General features: G+C 33.4%; 1 protein-coding gene and 1 pseudogene across 22 annotated transcripts; one reads left to right on the top strand and one right to left on the bottom strand.

Annotated features, from left to right (window-relative positions):
• The first annotated feature begins 473 nt into the window (after positions 1-473).
• Positions 474-7,984, top strand: LOC131659716 (aquaporin PIP1-1-like; annotated as a pseudogene).
• Positions 7,985-9,407: 1,423 nt separating this feature from the next.
• Positions 9,408-20,470, bottom strand: LOC131593287 (putative disease resistance protein At3g14460). Of its 22 annotated transcripts, none has more exons than XM_058865721.1 (20): positions 16,312-20,470; positions 16,114-16,209; positions 15,825-15,962; positions 15,612-15,669; positions 15,441-15,527; positions 15,114-15,329; positions 14,936-14,998; positions 14,681-14,727; positions 14,378-14,466; positions 14,158-14,292; positions 13,957-14,031; positions 13,412-13,887; positions 13,013-13,074; positions 12,798-12,909; positions 12,417-12,622; positions 11,670-11,839; positions 11,082-11,150; positions 10,849-10,948; positions 10,437-10,537; positions 9,413-10,356 (listed from the first exon to the last, which is right to left on the bottom strand). In XM_058865721.1, exon 1 carries the CDS (start codon positions 20,056-20,058, stop codon positions 16,324-16,326), a length of 3,735 nt encoding a protein of 1,244 aa, XP_058721704.1. In that variant the 5' UTR covers positions 20,059-20,470; the 3' UTR covers positions 9,413-10,356; positions 10,437-10,537; positions 10,849-10,948; positions 11,082-11,150; positions 11,670-11,839; positions 12,417-12,622; positions 12,798-12,909; positions 13,013-13,074; positions 13,412-13,887; positions 13,957-14,031; positions 14,158-14,292; positions 14,378-14,466; positions 14,681-14,727; positions 14,936-14,998; positions 15,114-15,329; positions 15,441-15,527; positions 15,612-15,669; positions 15,825-15,962; positions 16,114-16,209; positions 16,312-16,323. The 22 variants fall into 22 exon arrangements, 21 of the variants coding, with proteins under 21 accessions (XP_058721698.1, XP_058721699.1, XP_058721709.1 ...); XM_058865719.1 differs by having other exon boundaries at positions 13,412-13,864; XM_058865715.1 differs by adding an exon at positions 11,917-11,977 and having other exon boundaries at positions 9,411-10,356; positions 13,412-14,292.
• Positions 20,471-21,875: the final 1,405 nt, after the last annotated feature.

The following is a 21,875-nucleotide window of genomic DNA, read 5'->3' as shown; positions in this document are numbered from 1 at the left end:
GTACAAATTTTATAAATATTTTGTCTACTTTCAAACCTATTAGCTACACTACTGCCATCAAAGACACTAATTGGAACAATCAATTATAAATGAACTCCAATCTCTTATTGCAAATAAAACTTGGCAACTTACTTTTTTCCCCTCAAATAAAAAGTTCATTGGGTGAAAATGGATCTTCAAACTAATTTTTTTACCCAATGGCACTATAAACCGCTATAAAGCGAGACTTGTTGCAAAGTATTTTAATCAAACCTAGGGTCTAGATTACCATGAAACATTCAGTCCAGTCATTAAGATGACTACAATTAGGTTTCTCCTTTCCTTAGCATCTTCTAAAACCTGGTATTTACATTAATTAGACTTAAACACTACTTTTTAACTTGGAGATCTAGACTACAAGGTCTATATGGAATGTCCTCTTGGCTTGAAAGTTTCACATAAGAATTTTGTTTGTAAATTAAACAAATTAATATATGGTCTTAAGTAAGCTAGTAGGCGGTGGAACAACAAATTAACTCAATCCTTATCCAATCTAGGTTTCACCAAATATAAATTGAATTACTCTCTTTTTACAAAGAAAAGGGAAAATTACTTTACTCTTGTTCTTGTATACGTTGATGATTTGACTCTTGTAGGTAATGACATTCAAGACATAAATCACACCAAACAAATTCAGGACCATAATTTTAGTATCAAGGATTTGGGTAATCTTAAGTACTTTCTTGGCTTTGAAATTGCTCGTTCCTTAAACGGTGTTTCCTTATGCAAACGAAAGTACACTTTAGATCTTTTGCAGCAAAAAGGTTTACTTGGAATAAAACCGACTTCCACGCCCATGGATCCCACGTCTAAACTTTTAGATGACAATGTCACTATTCCCTCGATCTAACTTCATTCAGAAGTTTAATAGGTAAATTATTATATTTAACCCATTCGCATCTTGACATTTGTTTTGATGTATGTAGGTAGGTTAAGTCAGCACTTGGCGTAACCCTAAAAAAAACTCATACAAGCAGCTTTTAGGATACTTAAGTACTTAAACTTTTAAAAAACTCATATATTTAACCGACTTCCACGCCCATGGATCCCACGTCTAAACTTTTAGATGACAATGTCACTCTTCCCTCGATCTAACTTCATTTAGAAGTTTAATAGGTAAATTGTTATGTTTAACCCATTCGCATCTTGATATTTGTTTTGATGTATGTAGGTAGGTTAAGTCAACACTTGGTGTAACCCTAATAAAAACTCATACAAGCAACTTTTAGGATACTTAAGTACTTAAAGAATGATCCCTTTCATGGCCTATTCTTCAACAACACTTCCCCTACAACTCTGACTGGTTTTTTAGATTCTGAATGGGGATCTTGCCTAATCACAAGAAGGTCCACCAACGACTTCTGTTTCTTCTTAGGATCTTTATTAATCAGTTGGAAAAGCAAGAAATAACGCGTTATATCTCGATCTTTATTTGAAGCGGAATACCAGGCTCTTGCAAACATATATAACATGTTAGGCTCAATGTCTACTTTATTTAATGTAGGATTTTACTCTACATCATTCCGCTCATGTAACATTATTCTGCAACAATCAAAGTGCTTTCTACATCACTGCAAATCCGGTCTTCCGTGAAAGGACCAAACACATTAAACTATATTGCCACCTTGTTCGGGACAAACTGTAATATGAAATATTTCACTTAATATATGTCGATTCAACCATCAACTTGCATATGTGCTTACTAAAACTCTTCATGTTGGTCCCTTCACTACTTTTGGTTAACAAACTAATATTACTTAGCATCTCTAATTTCTGTTAGAGGGGGTTGCTAGATTGCATTAGTTTATTTTATTTGTTTTTTTTTCTTCTTTTTTTGAGCATAATTTGTGAGTTGCTGACTCTTTAAAAATAAAATTCTCTACTTTTGTAAAACACTAATCTCTTTTTATTATAAATAAAATCTTTTCTTTTTCTGTTAGTTTTGTTCTTTCTCTCCCAATGGGAGAACTCAATTCACGGTATTGAATGAACAATTTTTATGGGTTAAATTTGGTTGACTTTACTTATATAAAAAAGAAAAATTCTATTTTGTCCCTATTTTTTTTACACTACATCATATACATTGTTTAAAAACATGTAAACAATATTTTATATTATTTTGACTTTTTTTATATATTTTTCTTTAAAACTATTTTAATTAATGAAATATTACAAACTGGTTAACAAAATTCAGAGTTTGATTAATATATTCAAACATAAAAAAAAAAAAAGTCTTACATGATAAAATAACTTTGGTTAATATTATGTATAAAGTTGTTTAATACAGTTCATAACTTGAATTAAATCTCAAACAAAAAAAATATTTAGTACTTTAATAAAATAAAGTTGGTTAATAAAATATAAAAGTTAATTAATACATTTATAAGTTAATGTCAGAATATGGTTAATAGTATGTATATTACTCCCTCCGTTCCTTTTTAAGTGTCGTTTTAGCAAAAAACTCTTCAACCAAGATAGTGGATTATTAGAGTTACTTTTTCTATTATACCCTTATTTATTTTTCTCTTTCCAAATAAATTCAATCATACACTCTCTATTTCCAATAACTAATTGAAAAATTTGAGGTGGAGTTATTGAGAAAATAAGGGTATAAATGACAAATTATAACATTAAATTATAAAACGACACTTAAATAGGTACAAAAAAAATTCTCCTAAAACGACACTTAAAAAGGAACGGAGGGAGTAATAAAGTAGTGAAATTGACCGATGAATTATAAGTAAAATAATTTGTTAGTAATGGTACCTTTTTTGGTTAACACAATTGAAAATTTTTTTGTTATAAAATAAATTTTAAAAATAAATATTTTAAACAAATTTTAAAAAATATATTATTTTATTAAAATAACACTGTTATAGTGTAAGCATGGATGTAAAAAAATGGTGTCACGCTAGCAAATCTCACATAAAAATTAGCATGGTTAACACTCTTGACCAAGCTTGGCTCAAATACCAACCAAATGCAAACGTCAATTTGTGAGGAGAATGCGAGAATTTATAGTAAAATTGGGCAGATGTAAGGTAATGTGTATGAATAAACAAAAAATTGTTTTCTATATGTCCCCTCCAGCTAAAGGTTTCCATTTCATCTTATGGAGAAAGCTTTCCAATTTCTAAATCTTTTTAACTAATTCAGTATACATGTTTGCCATTAATAAAAACACATGTTTGCTATTTCTTCATCCAAGTTTTCAGCCACTTTGTAATCATTTTGCTGTGATATAATTTTGCTAAACTCATGACATCTTTACAGCCTGAAAGGGGTTCAAAATTCAAAATTTAAATCATAATAGATATGGAAAAAATACATAAAAAGAACCCTCGATATTTGATAACGAAGTTTGGTCAATTGTGTTTACGTCTCCGACTGCAGAGTAGCTGAAGTTCTGTTGTATTAATCAAGTTTATGTTTTATAGATTAGAATTTATCAGAGGGGCTGAATTTGAGCGATCTGCTCATTTATCAGAAACCAAAAATCAATAAAAAGATGGTGTTGTAGTGTCTCCGACAAAACTAGGTAAAATTTTCAAAGATAGTTCTCTTCTGTTCCTTGAATGATGTGGATAATCTCTCTATAGAGGTTTGAAAATTTTCTGGACATCATTTAGATTTCTAGGATAAACCAATGGACGAATCTACCTCCAGTTGAGAAAACACAAACCTAACATAAAAAGGGAAATATTGTGTCAAGCTTAATGGTGTTCATTTATAATAGAACAAAGTAGTAACCATATTAAGAGTGCATGAGATCTTAGGAAATAATGATGGAGTAGACCAATATTATGACTACCACTATGTGGTCGAATTTGGGAGTCAAAGATCTCATGATCTTTGCAACAACTGATGTTGTTGTTAAAGCTTCTCCACATACCTTGATTTGATTCACCTGTTTCGTAATTCTAGTGAAGAAATCAGTTATGCTTTCACTTTTTCCATCAGAAGCAAATCATACGTTCTTTTCCGAGTATGTAACCTCACCTATTTCACCTTTTCTACCCTTCCAAAGGACTTTTCAAGAATCTTCCAAGCGGTTTCAACCATTCTTTCACAAGATCCCAAAGATCTTGACAACAGAACACAATCTTCATCTGCTTGCACCTATTCTCATAGTTATCAACTTTCATAATTGGAAGAGATTTTAGAAAATGCCCATTCAGATGATTCATTGTCATCGCTCTCTTGTCTTGAATCGTTTAACCGGAGCTCTAAATACCAGATGTTGGAATTAAACTCAAGCCTTAGAGTAATTCCTTATCACCCACTACTAGAAATTTGGCCTACGGCCACGCTAAATTTTTCCACAACTCTGAAACTGCGGCCAAATACATGCTTTTGCCAGGGTTTTCAAATCGTAGAAATATGTTTTAAAATATTGAATCCGGAGTGTGAAACTGTGGCCTTTTCTTCATAAGCCACGGTTAAAAAACTGTAGTTATTTAAAGCCACAAAAAAAAAACCGCGGCATTATAATTTTAACTTCAAACTGTGGCATATACCAAAAAAAAATATACCGCCAAAATTCCCCCCCCTTTTTTTTTGTTTCCCTCTCAGTTAATTAATTTCTTTTCTAATTTTTTTTAGATTAAAAAAAGAAAAAAATAAAAATAGCCAATACATTCTTCAGACAACTTTTTCGTCCCATTTCCTTTCTCACAAACGACTTTCTTCTCCTCTATCTCATCGCACCGCCGCTCATATCTCTGGTTCTTTCTTCTCTGAACGCGATTTATCTTATAACTTCTTGTGATTCGTCCTCTCCTCTCTTCTCTGTGGTCGTGAAAGAGCGATGTGTTTAGGGTGGTGGTGGCGGAGCCACCGTGACCTTGCGATTTCCTTGACTTCTTCTACGATCCTACCATTTATTCGATTATCTGTGTTTGATTTATTTTAATCGCTTGTTTGTTTTGTGATTAATCGATTATTATGTGTTAATTTCAGAATCTGAAGGAAAACATGAAAGGGGGAAAACGAAACCCTAATCTTGAAAACACGATTCAATGGCCGAAATTGATGAAGAAGAAGAAAAAAACAAATGAGAGAAGAGAAGAAAGAACTCGCGATTTGCACTTTTTACCACTTGGTGAGATATTTCTTGTTCTTCGTCTTTCTGGTTCTGTCTGTGAACTTTTCTCTTCGTCTTTCTCGCTCTGTTCGCTATATTCTTTTGTCTTCTTTGTGACCTATATTCTTTAGCCAGAGTTAACTGCACCGCCGGAATCTCTGGTATACACTCTCTTCAGTTTAGTACTAGTTAGATCTAACATGATTGTTATGTTTTTTATGGTATTAATTTGTGATGTTGTGGTTGCAGGGGGTCACATAAACCCAGCAGTGACATTCAGTTTGTTCTTGGCGAGGAAACTGTCTCTAACAAGAGCAGTGTTCTACATCGTTATGTAGGTTCTTAGTGCTATCTGCGGCGCTGGTGTGGTTAAGGGTTTTGAGGGGAAAAAATTCTTCGGAGAAAAAAACGGTGATGCTAACTTTGTTGCTCCTGGGTACACAAAAGGAGATGGACTTGGTGCTGAGATTATCGGTACCTTTGTTCTTGTCTACACCGTCTTCTCCGCCACTGATGCCAAACGTAGTGCCAGAGACTCTCATGTTCCTGTATGTGCCTGTGCTTTTACTTCTTTAAATTAATTACATGTGTTAATTTTAGTCTAATGTTTCTTAATGGTGTGTTAATTAAATGAATTAACAAATTTTGGCACCTTTACCAATTGATGGAAGACAGAGTATTTGTTTGAACATTAGGGTGTATCTGTTGTTTGAACATTAGGTTTGTGCATTTTATCCTATTTCACCTGTAAAGCTTTCACGGGCCTGACAAAACAAGTTGATTAATATATTCTGAAGATGATATTAGGTGTAAGATTATGTTTTATTGAAGTGCTTGCATTAATCATCAAATTCTATGCAGCCAAATTCATGTGATGTTGTTTGCAACTACTGTATATGTTGTATGTATGGTGGGGATTATTTTGATGTACATTATAAAACTTCACCTTATTTATTTGAGATCACTAAATTTTGTTGCTATTGTTTCTGCAGCTGATAAAGTGGTTTTGGATGTTGAATTTGATTTTTCAAAGGCAGTGGACATGGGATACATTTCACCAAAATTATTTGAACTCATTAAACTCTTCCAATCATTTGGGTATGCAACTATGAGTTCTCTGAAATGTTGTATTATGCATCACAACAAACTCATAATCTATCATTCTGTGTCAGAATATAAAGCGGGTCCACAAAATACTTCTTTATAATTATAACTATAGGACTGTGTTCCATGAGCCAACTTTGATGAGACCTTGTCATTTTACCTTGGTATTGGGTGTGCTTACTGAACATATCTAATAACTGGTGCCCTGCTTAATATTTTTTGTAGATAATATATTGGAAGTCACAGATTAGGGTCAAAGAAGGCCTTAGATATGCCTACATCAGTAATTTTAGCACACTGATACATTAGTACTGTACATACACTAATAGTTTTAGTTGAATAGTTGAGAGAGCTTAAGTAGAAGTTAGACTTAGAATTGTGGAGTGGACATAAGCTTTCTGAGCAGATAACTTTTGTTTAGGCAGAAGATAGATTATGATTTTTTTATTTATTAGATAGAATATGAAATGCAATTTTTGTTGGAAGCACACTATTCTAGCATTGAGGTATAAATTGGAAAACATACCACGTATATTACAACTTTGTTTTACTTGTACCCCATTAATATGATAATTGGAAAACATACCATGTTCTTACAACTTGTTTTACATGTACCCATTAATACTACTATTATAATAATATTGTTAGAAATGTGATTATTCATAAGTTTTTTGTTTCATATGTTTATGAACTTCAAGTGATTTGATTCCTCTTTTCTTTTTTCATAATTGAAGCCACTTCTTATTTGTTTATCTTTTCCTTTAGGTCCTAATTGAAGATTTTAACTGTGCCCTCCAGGAAAACATTCCTATTCATGTAATAGAATGGTGATAACTTGTTATTAAATGGTAACATCATAATAGGTTTAAGTACTGCCCCTTATCTTTTCAATTTGAAGATCACTACCATATTTTACATATGCCTTTAAATTTTAAGTAAAGTTTTCTTCAACATGTAGTATTTTCATCCGCATTCCTAATTGTTTCTTAATTATTTGTTCTGCAGGGTCATATGTACCTATTCGTCAATTACATTTGATGATATCATTGGTATGCCTTGATTCTTCTACAGATGGACAATTGATGTGGGCTGGACCAACACTTGGGTCAGAATAGTAAATGAATGGCTGGCAGTTTGTGTTTATTGTAAGAAAATCAATGTTCTCTCCATTTTTTTAATTGTCAGATGCTTAAAAAGTAATTTGTTTGGCTTATTTTTCTAACAACAATGTGTTTTGATAGTATGGATGCTGGTAGCTCCAATGATATGGAAGTGCAGACATGCTGGTTCTACTGGAGAAAGTTGAAACATAACCATCCTAGTTATAAAATTTTGTTGAGAGTTATTATGATCTTCAGAGAGTCCCAAGTCTCAGCTGTACATATAATGGACTCCAGCTCTGCAGATAGGAAAAAGGATTGCAATTATAACATCCAGGAAATTCTTAAACAGAAAAAATGATTATTCTTTAATGGGCACTAAATGGAAGCAGTGTTCTGACACGTATGGTGGTTGGATTGGATTTGTGTTATTTCTGCATGAAGATATATAGTACTTTCATTCTATGAAGGGATTATTATCAAAGAAAACTACACTCTTACCTATACATGTATCAATGAGGGAGGAAAATGTTTATGTAAAATAATGGCAATTACTATATTAATGAGGACACTTAAGTGGAAGTTATTAATGTTGAAATGAGTATTAATGTTGAAATGAGTATTAATGTCTAAAAAAATAGTATTAATGTTGAAATAGTATTGAATGACATCTGATATATATAATGACATATTTATGTAATGATACAGAAATAAATCGTGGCAAGATTAATGGTTTAGAATGCATAACATATAACCACAGTTTTAAATCTGTGGTCATAATCAAACCGTGGCTATATCTTAAACCAAAACGGTATGCTAAACGTCAAATTGAAACCGTGGCTTTATCATATAGCCACAGTTTTGCAGTCATGGCAAATACAAACCGCGGCCTTAATCAAGTTACCTAAACCGTGGCCTAAAAAAGCCACGGTTGTCAAAAAGGCGTGGTCTATACCAAAAAACCGTGGACTTTACTTTAGGCCACGGCCGTATACTCCACAGTTGGATTTCCGTGGCCAAACCGTGGCCTCAGCGTTACGCCACGGTTATTTTGCATATAGCCTCGGTTTTTTGGGCGTGGCAGGAGGCCATTTTTCCTGTAGTGACCACACAATAAAAATGAATGAAACCAAGAAAGAAAATTTGGGAAGCAGATTAAGGTTTACGAAAATATAAAAGAAAGAAGATGGTGATTTTCTGTAGAGTTTCTCTCTTCTCACAAACTGTGGAAAATCTCTTATTCACTTGCAACTGTAAATGCAAAAATTGTGAATACTCAACTTATTACAAAATAGGGGTTACTCCCTCTATTTATAATTTTAGGCTGCTTTCTCCCTAAGCCAACTTATTCTGACATGTTGTCGATCATCATGGCAATTGCTCCATGATCTTCTGCTATAATCTCTTCGACCAGATTTACCATCCATGTACCTTGACATGCACAAAGGGAAGCATGTTATGTACTCTGTTTCACACGATGATAGTGCCACTATTGGTTCTTTTCTCGAACTCCAAGCAACTGGTGCTCCACCTAGCATAAACATATAACCAGCTCTGGATTTTCGATCCTCAGCATCACTACACCAACTTGAGTCAGTCTAAGTCACTAACTTGCTTTCTTTTCCCTTGTCAGCTGTCGAAAACAAAATGCCATAATCGAGAGTTCCTTTCAGATACCTTAGTATCCTCTTCGTCGCTGCTAGATGTGATACCTTTGGCTTCTGCATGAATCTACTCACCACACCCCCATTACATGCTAAGTCAGGCCTTGTGTGACAAAGGTATCTCAATGAACCAATAAATCTTCTGCACTGGGTTTGGTCGACATCATCTTCATCTTATTCTTTCGACAGTTACAATCTTGGTTCTGCATGTGTCAAAGTCTCATATTTAACCATTTATTCAATTTATAAATAAAATAAAATAGAAATATAAAGTCTATTATTGTGTGAGACTATTACGTCATGGCTTTATTATTATTATTATGAAGAATGAATAATCATACGGATAAAATTGGGTAAAACCATAAAACATAAAAAGAACTTTACAATGTAATTAACTTATATAAATTAGTAGATACAAACCGTGGAAAACCATAAAAGTACTCTTAAATTATGATGTGTCTATGATGGATAAATTTATAATACTACAACATTCACCTACAAATATTAAGCCTCTCCAAAAAGAATCCAACTATACCCATCACGTGTTATACACAAAATAAGTCCTTGAGTCACTCCTCTTCGAGGTTACATCTTTATCCTCCTAAAAATCTAAGGAAGCTTAATTAGAAGCAACATGCATCCAAGAAAATGTCATGCCTGCATGTTTACCAGTCCTATGAAAAATATTCATTTTATATGACATTTCCCTTGCTTCTCAAGATCAATGTTCACCAGAGAACTGCATTAGTAAACACACATGTTTGCCATTTCTTCATCCAAGTTGTGATATACTTTTGTTAAACTCATGACATCTTTACAGGTCAAGAAAGGAGTTCAAAACTAAACAAATACAAAAAAAAAAAATACATAAAGAGAACACACAATATTTGATAACGAAGTTCGGCCAATTGTGTGCCTACGTCTCCGACTACAGAGCAGCTGTAGTTCCGTTTTATTAATCATATTTATGTTTTACATGTTACAATTTATTACAGCAACTGAACTCACGTATTCACTTATCAGACAACAAAAATGAATAAAAAGGTGTTGCAATGTATCCAACAAAACTAGGCAAAGTTGTTGCTATGATCACAACTAAACTCTTGAGTCTTTCCAAGATGGCTCTCTTCTTTTCCTTGAAGGTGGCGGGATACTCCATTTTTGAATGCCTCAAATATAGGATGAATGTATCTTGACTGATGTGGAGGATCTCTCTGCAGACGTATGGAAATTTTCCGGATATCAATCATTCAGATTCGTAGGAAAATCATTGGACGGTTCTACGGTATGAGTAATTTTGCAATTCCTCCCGATTTCTCCATGACTGTGCCCAACAGTTGTCTACGGTAAATAGAAAGGAACGCATCTATTAAGACACAACAAGAAAGTATCAATTAACAAAATTTTGTGTTAGTGTGTAATCTAACAGATTGAGAAAACACATACACTTGTTTTCTAGCTAGCTTGCAATTTTTTCTCTTAGAATCTTCACCATCTTAGAAATCTGACTTTGTCTGCAGTTGGAATTCTGAATTTCAGCCCCCAATCTGAGAATTAATAATATTTATTAATTATATATTTATAACAAGAAAAATGAAAGAAGAAGTATTTCAGCTACTAATGTGAATATGATGCAAGGAATGTGAATATGATCAATTTATAATCTACTTATAACGACAAATACACATCTTTTAATATTTCAAAAGTAATTAGAAAATTTATATTAACTAATCAAATAGACATCATACTAAGTGAGTAAGTGACCAGAAACATGTCAGTCAATAATACACATGAATGTAAAAGGCTCATGTTGGTATGATGCAGAAAGCATATCTTTTGCATAAATGAAAGTTTGTACCTTAATCACAAATATCATTATGTCAAACTGTTACCACACATATCAAGACTTTTTTGTGATCCTCTTGGATCGTGAGGCCCATAATTTTTTAATCTACAATCTAATAGAAAAGTATTGTAAGTAAACAACAAAGAAAGAAAAGAGGTCATTCAAACAACAAAGAAAGAAAGAAAAGAGGTCATTCAAACAACAAAATCGTGTGTTTAATCTAACAAATTGAAAAACACATACACCTGCTTTAATTTGTCTCTAGCATTGCAAATTTCCCTCTAAGAATCTTCACCATTTTAGAAATCTATCTTCTGAACAGTCCCATAATGAATATAAAGAGAAAAGAAAACATCAAAGAGAGTGATGGAGGAAGTCTTGAAACAGTAAAATATTGCAATCAAGATAACCAATTTATCAGATAGACAGACTATTTGCAATTGTTGGAGTCTTGTAATTCAACACATAAAAGTACAAATCCATTTCTTACTTTTCTTGATTTGATAAAATTACACTTGAGATATCAAAAACATTCTTTTAATAGTTTCAAGAAAATTAAATCTATGAAACGTGGATACACAAAACAAACATTTTGAAGTAGGGATTCCACTTATCCCATCAAAAACATATGTGGATGCTCAATAATACACATGAGTGCAAAAGGCTCGTGCTAATATGGTCTAGTTCAAAAAAATATCTTTTATACTTAGAAGAAACTACACATTATCATTGCATTTAGAAAAGTAGCAAAAACAAAATCTTTGCATTTTGAAAGACTAAGATTAACATGTTCACCACAAATGGAGGTTCATATATTATTATAAAAAACTCACAGCCATGAAACGAAGCCTTGCAGAGTGCATCATCGGTGATATCATATCACTATGTCAGACCTGCAACTATTACTTTTGTGATCCTCCTGGTTTGTGAGGTCCAGCCGATCCATGAGTAATTTTGCATTTCCTCCAGATTTCTCCATGAGTGTGCCCAACAACAATTGTATCTGTTAAGAAAAGAGGCAATTCAATGAACAAAATGTTGTGTTTATGTGTGTAATCTAACAGATTGAGAAACACATACACTTGTTTTATATCTAGCTTCCAATTTGCTCTCTTAGAATCTCACCATTTTAGAAATCTACCTTGAATAAAAATAAATTATTGAACACAACAATCCCATAACGAATCTAAGAGGAAAAGAAAACAACAAAGAACATCATGCAAGTCATCTTGAGACAAAAAAAATTGAAATAAGATAATCAAACAATTAGATAGTCTAAACGGCTATTGAAATTCAAAATATAAAACCATTTCTTACTTTTCTTCATTTGGTATAATTACACTTGAGGTTTCAAAAACATTCTTGTTTCAAAAATATTAAGTGGATGAAACATGAATACACAAGAACAAAAAATTTAATGGAAAATCGGGCGTAGGATTGACTCCTTTCATGAAAAAATCAGGAATTTCAATACCCTCATGATTCTATTAGAAAAGAAAAATATCATTGTATATATTAAAAGGAGAACAATAAAAAACATGCATGCAGGTAAAACAAAATCACAAAATTGAGACACATACTTGTCTGTGTTGGAATTCTGAACTTCAACCCCAAATGTGAGCACCGGGACACATAAACATGCTGGGAATATGAGCAATCTTACACCACTTTTTTCCTCATTTCTTCCGCACAAATTGATGTTCAGATCTTGAAGAGATAGGGAAACTTCCCCTCTTCTGACAACCGTGTTTAAGTCACTTTCCATCCAAGTCCAAGCATTATATATCTATATGATTAGAGATGTGTAAAAATGAATATTGATCCATAAATTTCAAAGCAATAAATCATTGTTCATGAATTTAAGAGAGGAGAGAAACTACATGTTATCTTTGCATATAGAAAACCAATATAAATACATTCACTAGATTTACTGCCATGTAGAAGTGAACAGATATACTCACAGCCATGTTGTAGTTTTGGAGAGTCAAATGCCTCAAAGGAGATACAAACACTTTCTTGCAATCCTGTTTGTTTGTGACGTCCATATTTCCAAGATTATAAAACCTTTCTTTCCTGTACAAAGAATATCCCCTCATTAAGAAGAAAACCATTTGTAATGGGTTAGACAACAGAAAACTAACAGAAGTAATGCAAAACAGATTGAGAAAACACATACAATTGTTTTGCCTCTCGCTTTGCAGTTTGTTCTCTTTGAATCTCCTTCATCTTTGAATCAACCTTGTGAACAAAAATATATTATTAAACATAACAATCAATCCCATAACGAATCTAAGGAGAAAAGTAAACATCGAAGAGCACGATTGACGGAATTTTAACATAATAGTTATGGAGAGAAACAAAAATAAAATGTCAGTAACCAAATAACAAAATTATATAATAGACTATCTATATTCAATACACAAAATCAGTTTTTTTCTTTTCATTTGATTAACTCACTCTACACAAACATATCTAACTGAATGTTGCTTAATGGATTTAGAAGACTAAGATTAATAGGTTCAACACAAATGGAAGTTCATCTACCACTATGCCAGACCTGCTACTAAACCATTACCTCATGTGCAAAGACTTTCTTGCAATCCCCTTTGGTTTGTGAGGTCCAGTTGATCCATGAGCAGTTTTGCAATTCCTCCTGGTTTCTCCATGATTGTGCCCAACATATTTATAATATTTATTAATTGCATATTTATAACAAGAAACATGAAAGAAGAAGTATTTCAGCGACTCACCGAGACATGATACTCTTTGAATGTGATCAATTCATAATCTATAAGCATGTTGGGAATATGATCAATTTTGTTTCTTCCATACAAATTGATTTTCAGTTCTTTAAGCGCGAGGGCAACTTCCCCTCTTCTGATAACCATGTTTAAACCACTTTCCATCCAAGCATTCTATATCTTTATGATTAGAGATGTGTAAAACTAATCCATATAAACTGCAGCTGAGGCATGATTTTTCACTTCTTTTAGAAATCTCAAGCCATGCAGCTCAATGTTGAGAACGCCTTGTTATAGAAACATAATTTGGCTTTAAAATGAATAAAAACGACATGAGCAGTATTCTTAGTACTAATGAAAACGGATTAGGGACACTCACATCTATGGCATGCTAGTCATAAAAGTACTGCTTCTTAAAGACTTCCATGCTTTGAAAGTTGGGATTCAAATTCGTCTACACATATGATTCAAAGCATTATAACTTACTAGGACACAAACACGTCTTTCAAAATTTCCGCTCAGGTAGGAGTAAACAGATATACATCAAATAGAAATTGAGATCTTATTAAAGAATACTCACAGTCACAATCATGTTGTTGCCTTGCAGAGTTAAACATTTGGTTAAAGGCCTCATAGGGGATACTACAAACACTTTCTTGCAATCCTATTTGTTTGTGACATCAATATTATTCCAAGATTATAAAACCTTTCCTTCCTGGAAAAAGCACTAAACTATTTGTAATGGGCAGACAACAGAAAAATAAAAGAAGTAATGCAAAATAGATTGTGAAAAGACATACAATTGTTTTGTCTCTCGTTTTGCAATTTGTTCTCTTTGAAGTAGAGTAAACCATTGGGTGAATCTACCTCCAGTTGAGTAGACACAAACCTAACATTAAAAAATGGGAATATTGTGTAAAACTTGATGGTGTTCATTTATAATAGAACAAAGTGGTATAATCAAAAGCAAATAAGATTAAGAATGGATGAGATCTTAGTATTAATTGTTGTGACTAAAATAGTTTTGCACATAAATGATGAGTCTTGGATCATGCATTTAGTAAAAGGAGAATTTTAAAACTTATCAAAGAGAATATATATACCTGAGAAGCCAGACAGCACTTAAACATCTTTTATATATGAAGTCGACCTGACAGAAGAACAACACAAAAATCATTAGATTTTAAGAATTAAAAAGTGTCATTTCTTTTTGGTTTTAACCATCTCAAATCTCTAAATCTAAAGGTGAAACACCTAGCTAGCATGACCTATCACAATTTAGCATCAGATTCAAGTTTATCCATCAATGAACAATCTCTAAATTGTTTTGTAATCTAACAGATTGAGAAAACACATACACTTGTTTTGTCTCTAGCATTGCAAATGGCTCTCTTAGAATCTTCAACAACTTAGAAATCTACCTTTTCAACAAAAGGATATTATTAATTTATACACAATAAATGTAAGGGGAAAGAAAACAACGAAGAATAGATTTGGCAATCTTAAGCCACTCTTTCCCTCGTTTCCTCTGCATACCTGATTCAATTAATGGACACAAATTGATTTTCATTTCTTTAAGAGAGGAATGCAACTTCCCCTCTCCTGGCAACCACATTGAAGCCACTTCCATCCAAGAATTCTATGTGTAGAAAATTTGAACTGATCCATAAACTGCAGCTGAGGCAGGATTATAACCTCTTGCGGAAGAGTACTAGCAATCCCAAAACAATGCACATCAATGTTGAGGATGCCCTGTTATAGTAATATAATTTGGCTTTAAAATGAATAGAAATGACATGCAACAATATTCATAGCACTAAGTTAGCCATCATTCTAATTGATATCTTCTTAAAAGATACTCACAGCCATGTTGTCTTGGAGTGTGCATCATTTGGTTAAATGTCTCATAGGGAATACAAACACTTTCTTGCAAAGCTGTTTGGAATAATCCTTCATTATGAAGTAAATTATTTATAAGTAGTAGACAACCGAAAAAGAAAGAGGTAATCCAAAACAGATTGAGAAAACACATACAATTGTAGTGTCTCTAGCTTTGTAATTTCCTCTCTTAGAATCTCCATCATCTCAAAATCTACCATATGAATAGTATTAGAATTGAGAGAGAACAAAAGCTGGGGTAACAGTTATTTATCCCATAAAAATATCTTATTAGACATAACAATCAATACCATAGATTATAGTATTAGAATTGAGAGAGAACAAAAGCTACTGTTTATGTTTGCTTACCCGTTTTCGGAGGGTCAACACCAACCAACCCAATGAAAAGGTCCATACGCTCTCTCATATTCTCCACTTTAAAGAATCCGCAAAGCAACAAAATTTCTTGATAGATAGCTGCATCTTTTTCTACGTAATTCATAAAACCTGGAATGCATTGCAAATTTGCAATAATAAGCTTATTGTTTCTGATATAGTGAATGATGCCACAGAACTGCAACAATCACATAAAACATACTCAAAGTTCATTTATTCACTTGTCTTTTTTTCAAACTTTTTCAGAACTTAAATTGTTAACCTTCTTTGAGAATGTGACTAGTCTGTTGTTGGAATTCTCAAACCTTTTCAGCAACCCATGTCAGCACCAAGAATAAAATAGGTTTTGAACGCCAACCTGGATTAGGAAGAAAATGTTATCCATAAACATGTGAAATTAAAAATATTTATTGATGACATTTATAACCAGAAACAATAAACAAGTATTTTGGTGACTCACCTTATGTAATATTCATTTGATGATTTCGGTGTTTATAGAAATGAAGGGAATGTGAGAAATCTTACGCCACTCTTTCCCTTCCTTCCTCTGCAAATTTGCTTTCAACAACGGACACAAACTGATATACAGTTGTTTAAGAGAGGAAGGCAATTCCCCCTTTTCAGGCAATGACTTGAGCTTGGGTGAAGTAAAAATACAAAGTTTATGGAGAGAGGTGAGATGTTGAAGCCACTTCCCATCTAAGCATTCTATTTCAAGACCATAGATATGTAAGGAAACGAGATTAGTGGGTAGAAACGGAGCTTGCCTTTTCATCAGCTCCTTCACAATATCACCACCCTTAAGATATAACTCTGAAAGAGAAGTGTGATGTTCCCAAGTTTTATTCCACAAAATCCCTCCAACATTGCCGACCGACAGCCGCCGCAAATTGATAGGCAAATCATCTATGGAAAACGATTGCAGATTTGGAAGGTCATTAATTCCCATATGTTGAAGGCTAGTTAAAGTATTTATTGATTCACGTAGAGAACGTAACTTCTTACAGTCCCATAAATGTAAATCAGTGAGTTTAGGAATGGGTAATCCATTTAGAGAAACTGACTCCAGTTCATTGCAATCCCCTACATAGATGGTTCTGAGAAACACTAGATTTGGTTCTGATGCATCTTCTGCTATTGATATGGATTTTAAATGTTTACAATCGGAAATATATAGACTTTTGAGGACAGGGAGAGAGCCCAAGGTAAATGATGTCATTGTATTACAACTATTGCGTATTTGCAAATCCTCGAGTGATGAGTAATTGTGAAAAGATGCATGAGAAAAGAACTCCAGATTCTCACAATAATCAATAGAGAGAGTTTGTAAGGTTTTGGGAAGACCATCTATCGGAAATGATGTTAGAGATGGAATACTGTATAACTTCAGCTCTTGAAGAGAATTGAGACAAATCACCAATTGGCTGAATACGTCACATGGTGGGTTTGTAATAGAATGTATTGACCCCATCAATAAGGGACACACCTTTAATCTAAGAACGGCAAGAGAAGGAAGATTGTCGGGTGTCATCCCTTCAAGTTCTGGACAATTTTGAAGTGACAATCTTTCGAGCTTAGGAAGGTTGCCAGGTATGTTTTCTTTCAGTTTTGGACAGTAATTTAGAGACAAGTTTATAAGACTAGGAAACTCTATAGATGTACCTCCAATCAACTCCCATTCCTCCCACTCTGGCATCTTTTCAAAGCTTAGAATCTCTAAAGAGGTAAATGGTTGAAATGAAGAAGAACCACTTCCATAAAACTCGATACCAACACTCTTTACAGATTCCATCTCACTAAAATAAAGTTGTTTTAGATTACCGAGTTGCCCTAGGGATGGAAGCACTGAAATGTTTTTACACCCTGTGATCATCAAACACACCATGTTTATAAATAAAGGATCTCCCACCCAATTTGATAATTTATCTCCACCAAATCTAGAGATGGACAAACTCTTCAAATTTGTCGACGGACGCAGCCGTTCGAGTACTTGTATTTCTGAGTTTGAAGGAGCAGTGTAAGACCATCCTAGTTCCAACTCGTCAATTTCGTTTTTCATCTCCAAGTTTGCTTGAGAAGCTTGAGATGAGTCAGTTACATTTTCAAGATGTGAGATGGAAAGGCTTCCTCGTAGATGGGGAAATTTTCCAAGATCTTCAATCTTTAATCCTACATCCTTAACGCTGCTCACAATAAAATCTGACAATGTTTGTAGATTTTCTAATTTGGATAGTTGTGCAGGCATTTTTTTCAAATTAGTGCCTATGATGTCAAGGTGGCGAAGTTTTACCAATTTCCCCATGTCTTTTGGCAATTCTTCGAGTCTACAGCAATATGACAACAACAAAGTCTGCAAATTGTAAAGCTTGCATGTTTCTAAAGGCAACGTTTTAATCCAAGTTTCAGAGAGATTTAAGTATCGCAGATACGTCAAATTTCCAATTGAGTTGGGCAACTCAGTGATATTTCTGTAGGGTGAAAGTGACAACACGTGTAAGTGTGTCATTTTTGACAACAAGTCAAAAAATAACTTCCACGACCCAAAATTGTCATAATCCCATGAGGCTTGGAAGTTCAACGGTAAAACGGTTCGTAGACCATTTAGTCCATGCAATTTTTCAATTTTACTGTATGAGTTATATTCTATTGTGTCGTATGACAAGTGTCGCACCCTTTCATCTGGCTTATGTTCGTCCAACCTAATGCAATACGGAAATGAAACTGCCATAGCTAAATCATTGATTAGATCATGCATTTCAAAGTTGTTTTGCTCATGAGCAAGGAACCGTTGACGTATCAGAGACCTAGACACTAACTCGTCAAAGAATTCTTCAGCTACTTTTTCCCAACTATTCTCATTTTTTGGCTGAGGTATTAAGCCTTCTGCAATCCACAACTGAACCATCGTCTTTTTCACTAAGACTGAGTTCTTTGGAAAAATTGCACAATAAGCAAAGCATCCTTTTAGAGAAGCTGGAAGGTAATGATAGCTCAGTAGCAGAGATGGTTCCACAACTTCACTTGTATGTTCCCAAATACTACTTTTTAACACATCACTCCAACGATCCGGTGACATGAACCGGAGAATACCCCCAAGTGCTATTGCAGCTAATGGTAAACCGCCACATTTTTTGGCAATTTCTCTACCAGTTATTTCTAAACTGGGATGTTGTTGGTAGTTTGTTTCTACAAATGCATGTCTGGCTAGTAAAGACCATGAATCTTCAGTTTCCAAAGATCTTAAATGGTGGACATGGAGAGATTTTTGCTTGGGTAGTGCGACTCTTACATCTCGAGTTGTGATGATGATCTTACTTCCTATTTGTCCAACATTAAAGATATCACTTAGACTATTCCAACCAATATAGTTTCCATACCATATATCATCAAGTACTAACAAAAACTTTTTGTTACTTAAACTTTGCTGCAACTGATCTTCGAGTTTAACTAAGTCAGTTTCTGTAATTGTTCCTGAAGTGACAGATTTAAGAATGGTTTTAGTGATAGTGATAACATCAAAATCTTTTGGAATATGTGCCCACCCTCTGACATCAAACTTCTCCTTCACAACACGGTCATGGTAAAGGAGTTTAGCTAGGGTTGTTTTTCCTAACCCTCCCATACCCACAATGGAAATCACTCCTATTTTACTTCCACCATCATTGCCACCCTCTGACAGCAGAAACTCTTTAAGTTTCTTTTTGTCATCATCTCTGCCTTTAATATCAGATTCATCTCCTAAAAAAGGGCTTGTAGGAGTTATATTCCTAACACAACTGGAAACACCTTCTTTCAATCCAAGATTTTGGTTTCTCAAATGTTCTAATCTTCCAAATAGTTTTTGCAATTTAGAATTGATCTTTTTATTAAACCTTTTAAAATAATCTAAAAATTTTTTAAGAACCTGATCAGCTTCAACTTGGCACCTTAAAGCTTCGGTGTTGAGCTCGTCGAAAAGTTGGTCAGCTTGAAAGACAGCATCTTGCAACATCTCCAGCCACTTCTTGACAGCAGGATTAGCGATCTGTCTGTCTTCAGCATCATAAAGTACAGATTGAAGACTCAGCAGTGTTATCTCCAGCTTTTCCAACAGCTCAACGTCAAGCTTAGTCCTTCGAAACAAATCAAAAAATTCACCAGAAACAACCTTTTTCACCAACATCTCCATGGAAGCTGTAAGAAGCGCTCCTCCAAAAATAGTCGCCATAACGTAGTTCAACAGAGTAAGAATAGTTTCAGAAATTGGTGTAGAAATGAAATGCAAGGTAGAAGAAAATGCAGCTTAACAAGAATTATTAAGTTGATGCAACGTATAGAAGAATGATTAGTGATGGAAGATAAAGAAGAAAAAGCCGGAATTAGTGGAGGAATGATTGTATCCACTACTTCAATTTCCTATTGATAGTCAACAATGATAATTACTTGCAAACTTTTTGTTTACACTTTTTAATTGTGTCTAAGAAAATATAGCAATCATTTGGATTCCATTATAAACAGACTAGTGATACGTTAGTATTCAAAATAAATACACTGCAACGATTATTCTGAAATATTAGAAACAATAAACATTTGAAATAGAGTTCATATAACATAAAACGAATGAAAACATTAGAAACATAACTTTTTTTATAAATAAAATACAACTTCATAATAATGTTTAAAGAGTGATTATAACACCAAATCAATTCTTAAGAACGAAGTCAAATTTCAGTTTTTCTTCAGACTGAAAACTATTATTCTAGTATAGTTCTTTTAATTTTATCCAAATTTTATGGCTGAATTATTTCTATAATATTTTAAGAATCATATATTGACATTCAATTTTTATTGAGGCGACCAATAAAATATCGGCTTGTTTTTATGGATTGGTACTCCTTTATTCGGTTTTATAAGAATAAAGATACTAAGTTAGGAGTAGTTTGGGTCGCCACTTCTTGGACGTTATGGTTAGTGAAGAACGGAATTTGTTGTCGGAATGATGCTTGAAACATTAAGCTTTTAGTTTGGAAGTGGTCTAAGTGTGGGAAAATTACACACTTCAATTATTCCTTTTACGAGTTTAGTAAAGACCCGCTAATATTTCTCTCGTAATTTTAATTGGTGTGTAATCTTTTTTTTGTCGGATTATCCCGTTTCTTTGTAATTGGGTTGAAGAATAGTTCTCCCTTATATATATTTCCTTGATTAAAAAAAATGATATATAGATAAAAAGAAGAAACAGGAAAAATAGTGTTTTAAAAATCGGACCGAACCGGCCGGTCGGACCGAGAATCAGAGGGGTCACCGGTCTAGTCTGATTGCTAGACCAGATATGCTATTGAACCGGTGAGAACCGGTCAAAACCAATCAAAATTGGAAAAAACCGGTGAACCAGCGGTTTCAGAAAATTGGTGGTTCAAATGCATGCTCTATTTTTTTCGCACAAAACGACGCCGTTTTCATGATTTTTTTTTAAAATATATAATTAAAATATAATTAGACTTTATTCAAACATTATTTGAAACAATTTTTCCTCTTTGCAATTAGACCTGATTTAAAATTTATTAAAATTTATATTTCGTATTATTTTATTGTGAGTGATGATTATATTTAGAATTTAAATGTAAAGAATAAACATGTGAAACTATGATATTTTAAAATTTTAAAATTTTGTAGGTGTTGTGATATTTTTTAGAGACTAAGTCAGTCGGTTCGATCGATTTAATAAGTATATAGTATTGCAATAGAAACCGGTTTATTCAACCGAGTTATCTAATTTAATCTAATTTAGTCATGCGGTTCGACCAACGATCCAACATCCTCACCAATTTGATGACAGGTCCGATTTTTAAAACATTGTAGAAAAGTTAATTAAATAATTACCCGTTGTATTTCCTTTTTCTCCATCATAATCATTTCAAAAATACTTTAAAATGATTTCTCGTTCCATCGTTAGGTATAAGTCTATCTTTCTTGTCCCAAATCCCAATGCATGTTTATAAGAAAAGATTTCATGTTCACACTTTGAAATGATATAATTAAAAT

Source organism: Vicia villosa, linkage group LG3, assembly GCF_029867415.1.
Source record: "Vicia villosa cultivar HV-30 ecotype Madison, WI linkage group LG3, Vvil1.0, whole genome shotgun sequence".
NCBI classification, from domain to species: domain Eukaryota; kingdom Viridiplantae; phylum Streptophyta; class Magnoliopsida; order Fabales; family Fabaceae; genus Vicia; species Vicia villosa.
The sequence above is the reverse complement of the archived record's forward strand: the minus strand, read 5'-3'. Positions and strand labels throughout refer to the sequence as shown.

Bases quoted from the DNA above. Each gene is read 5' to 3' on its own strand.
- LOC131593287 (XM_058865715.1), bottom strand. From the start codon at position 20,058: ATGGCGACTATTTTTGGAGGAGCGCTTCTTACAGCTTCCATGGAGATG.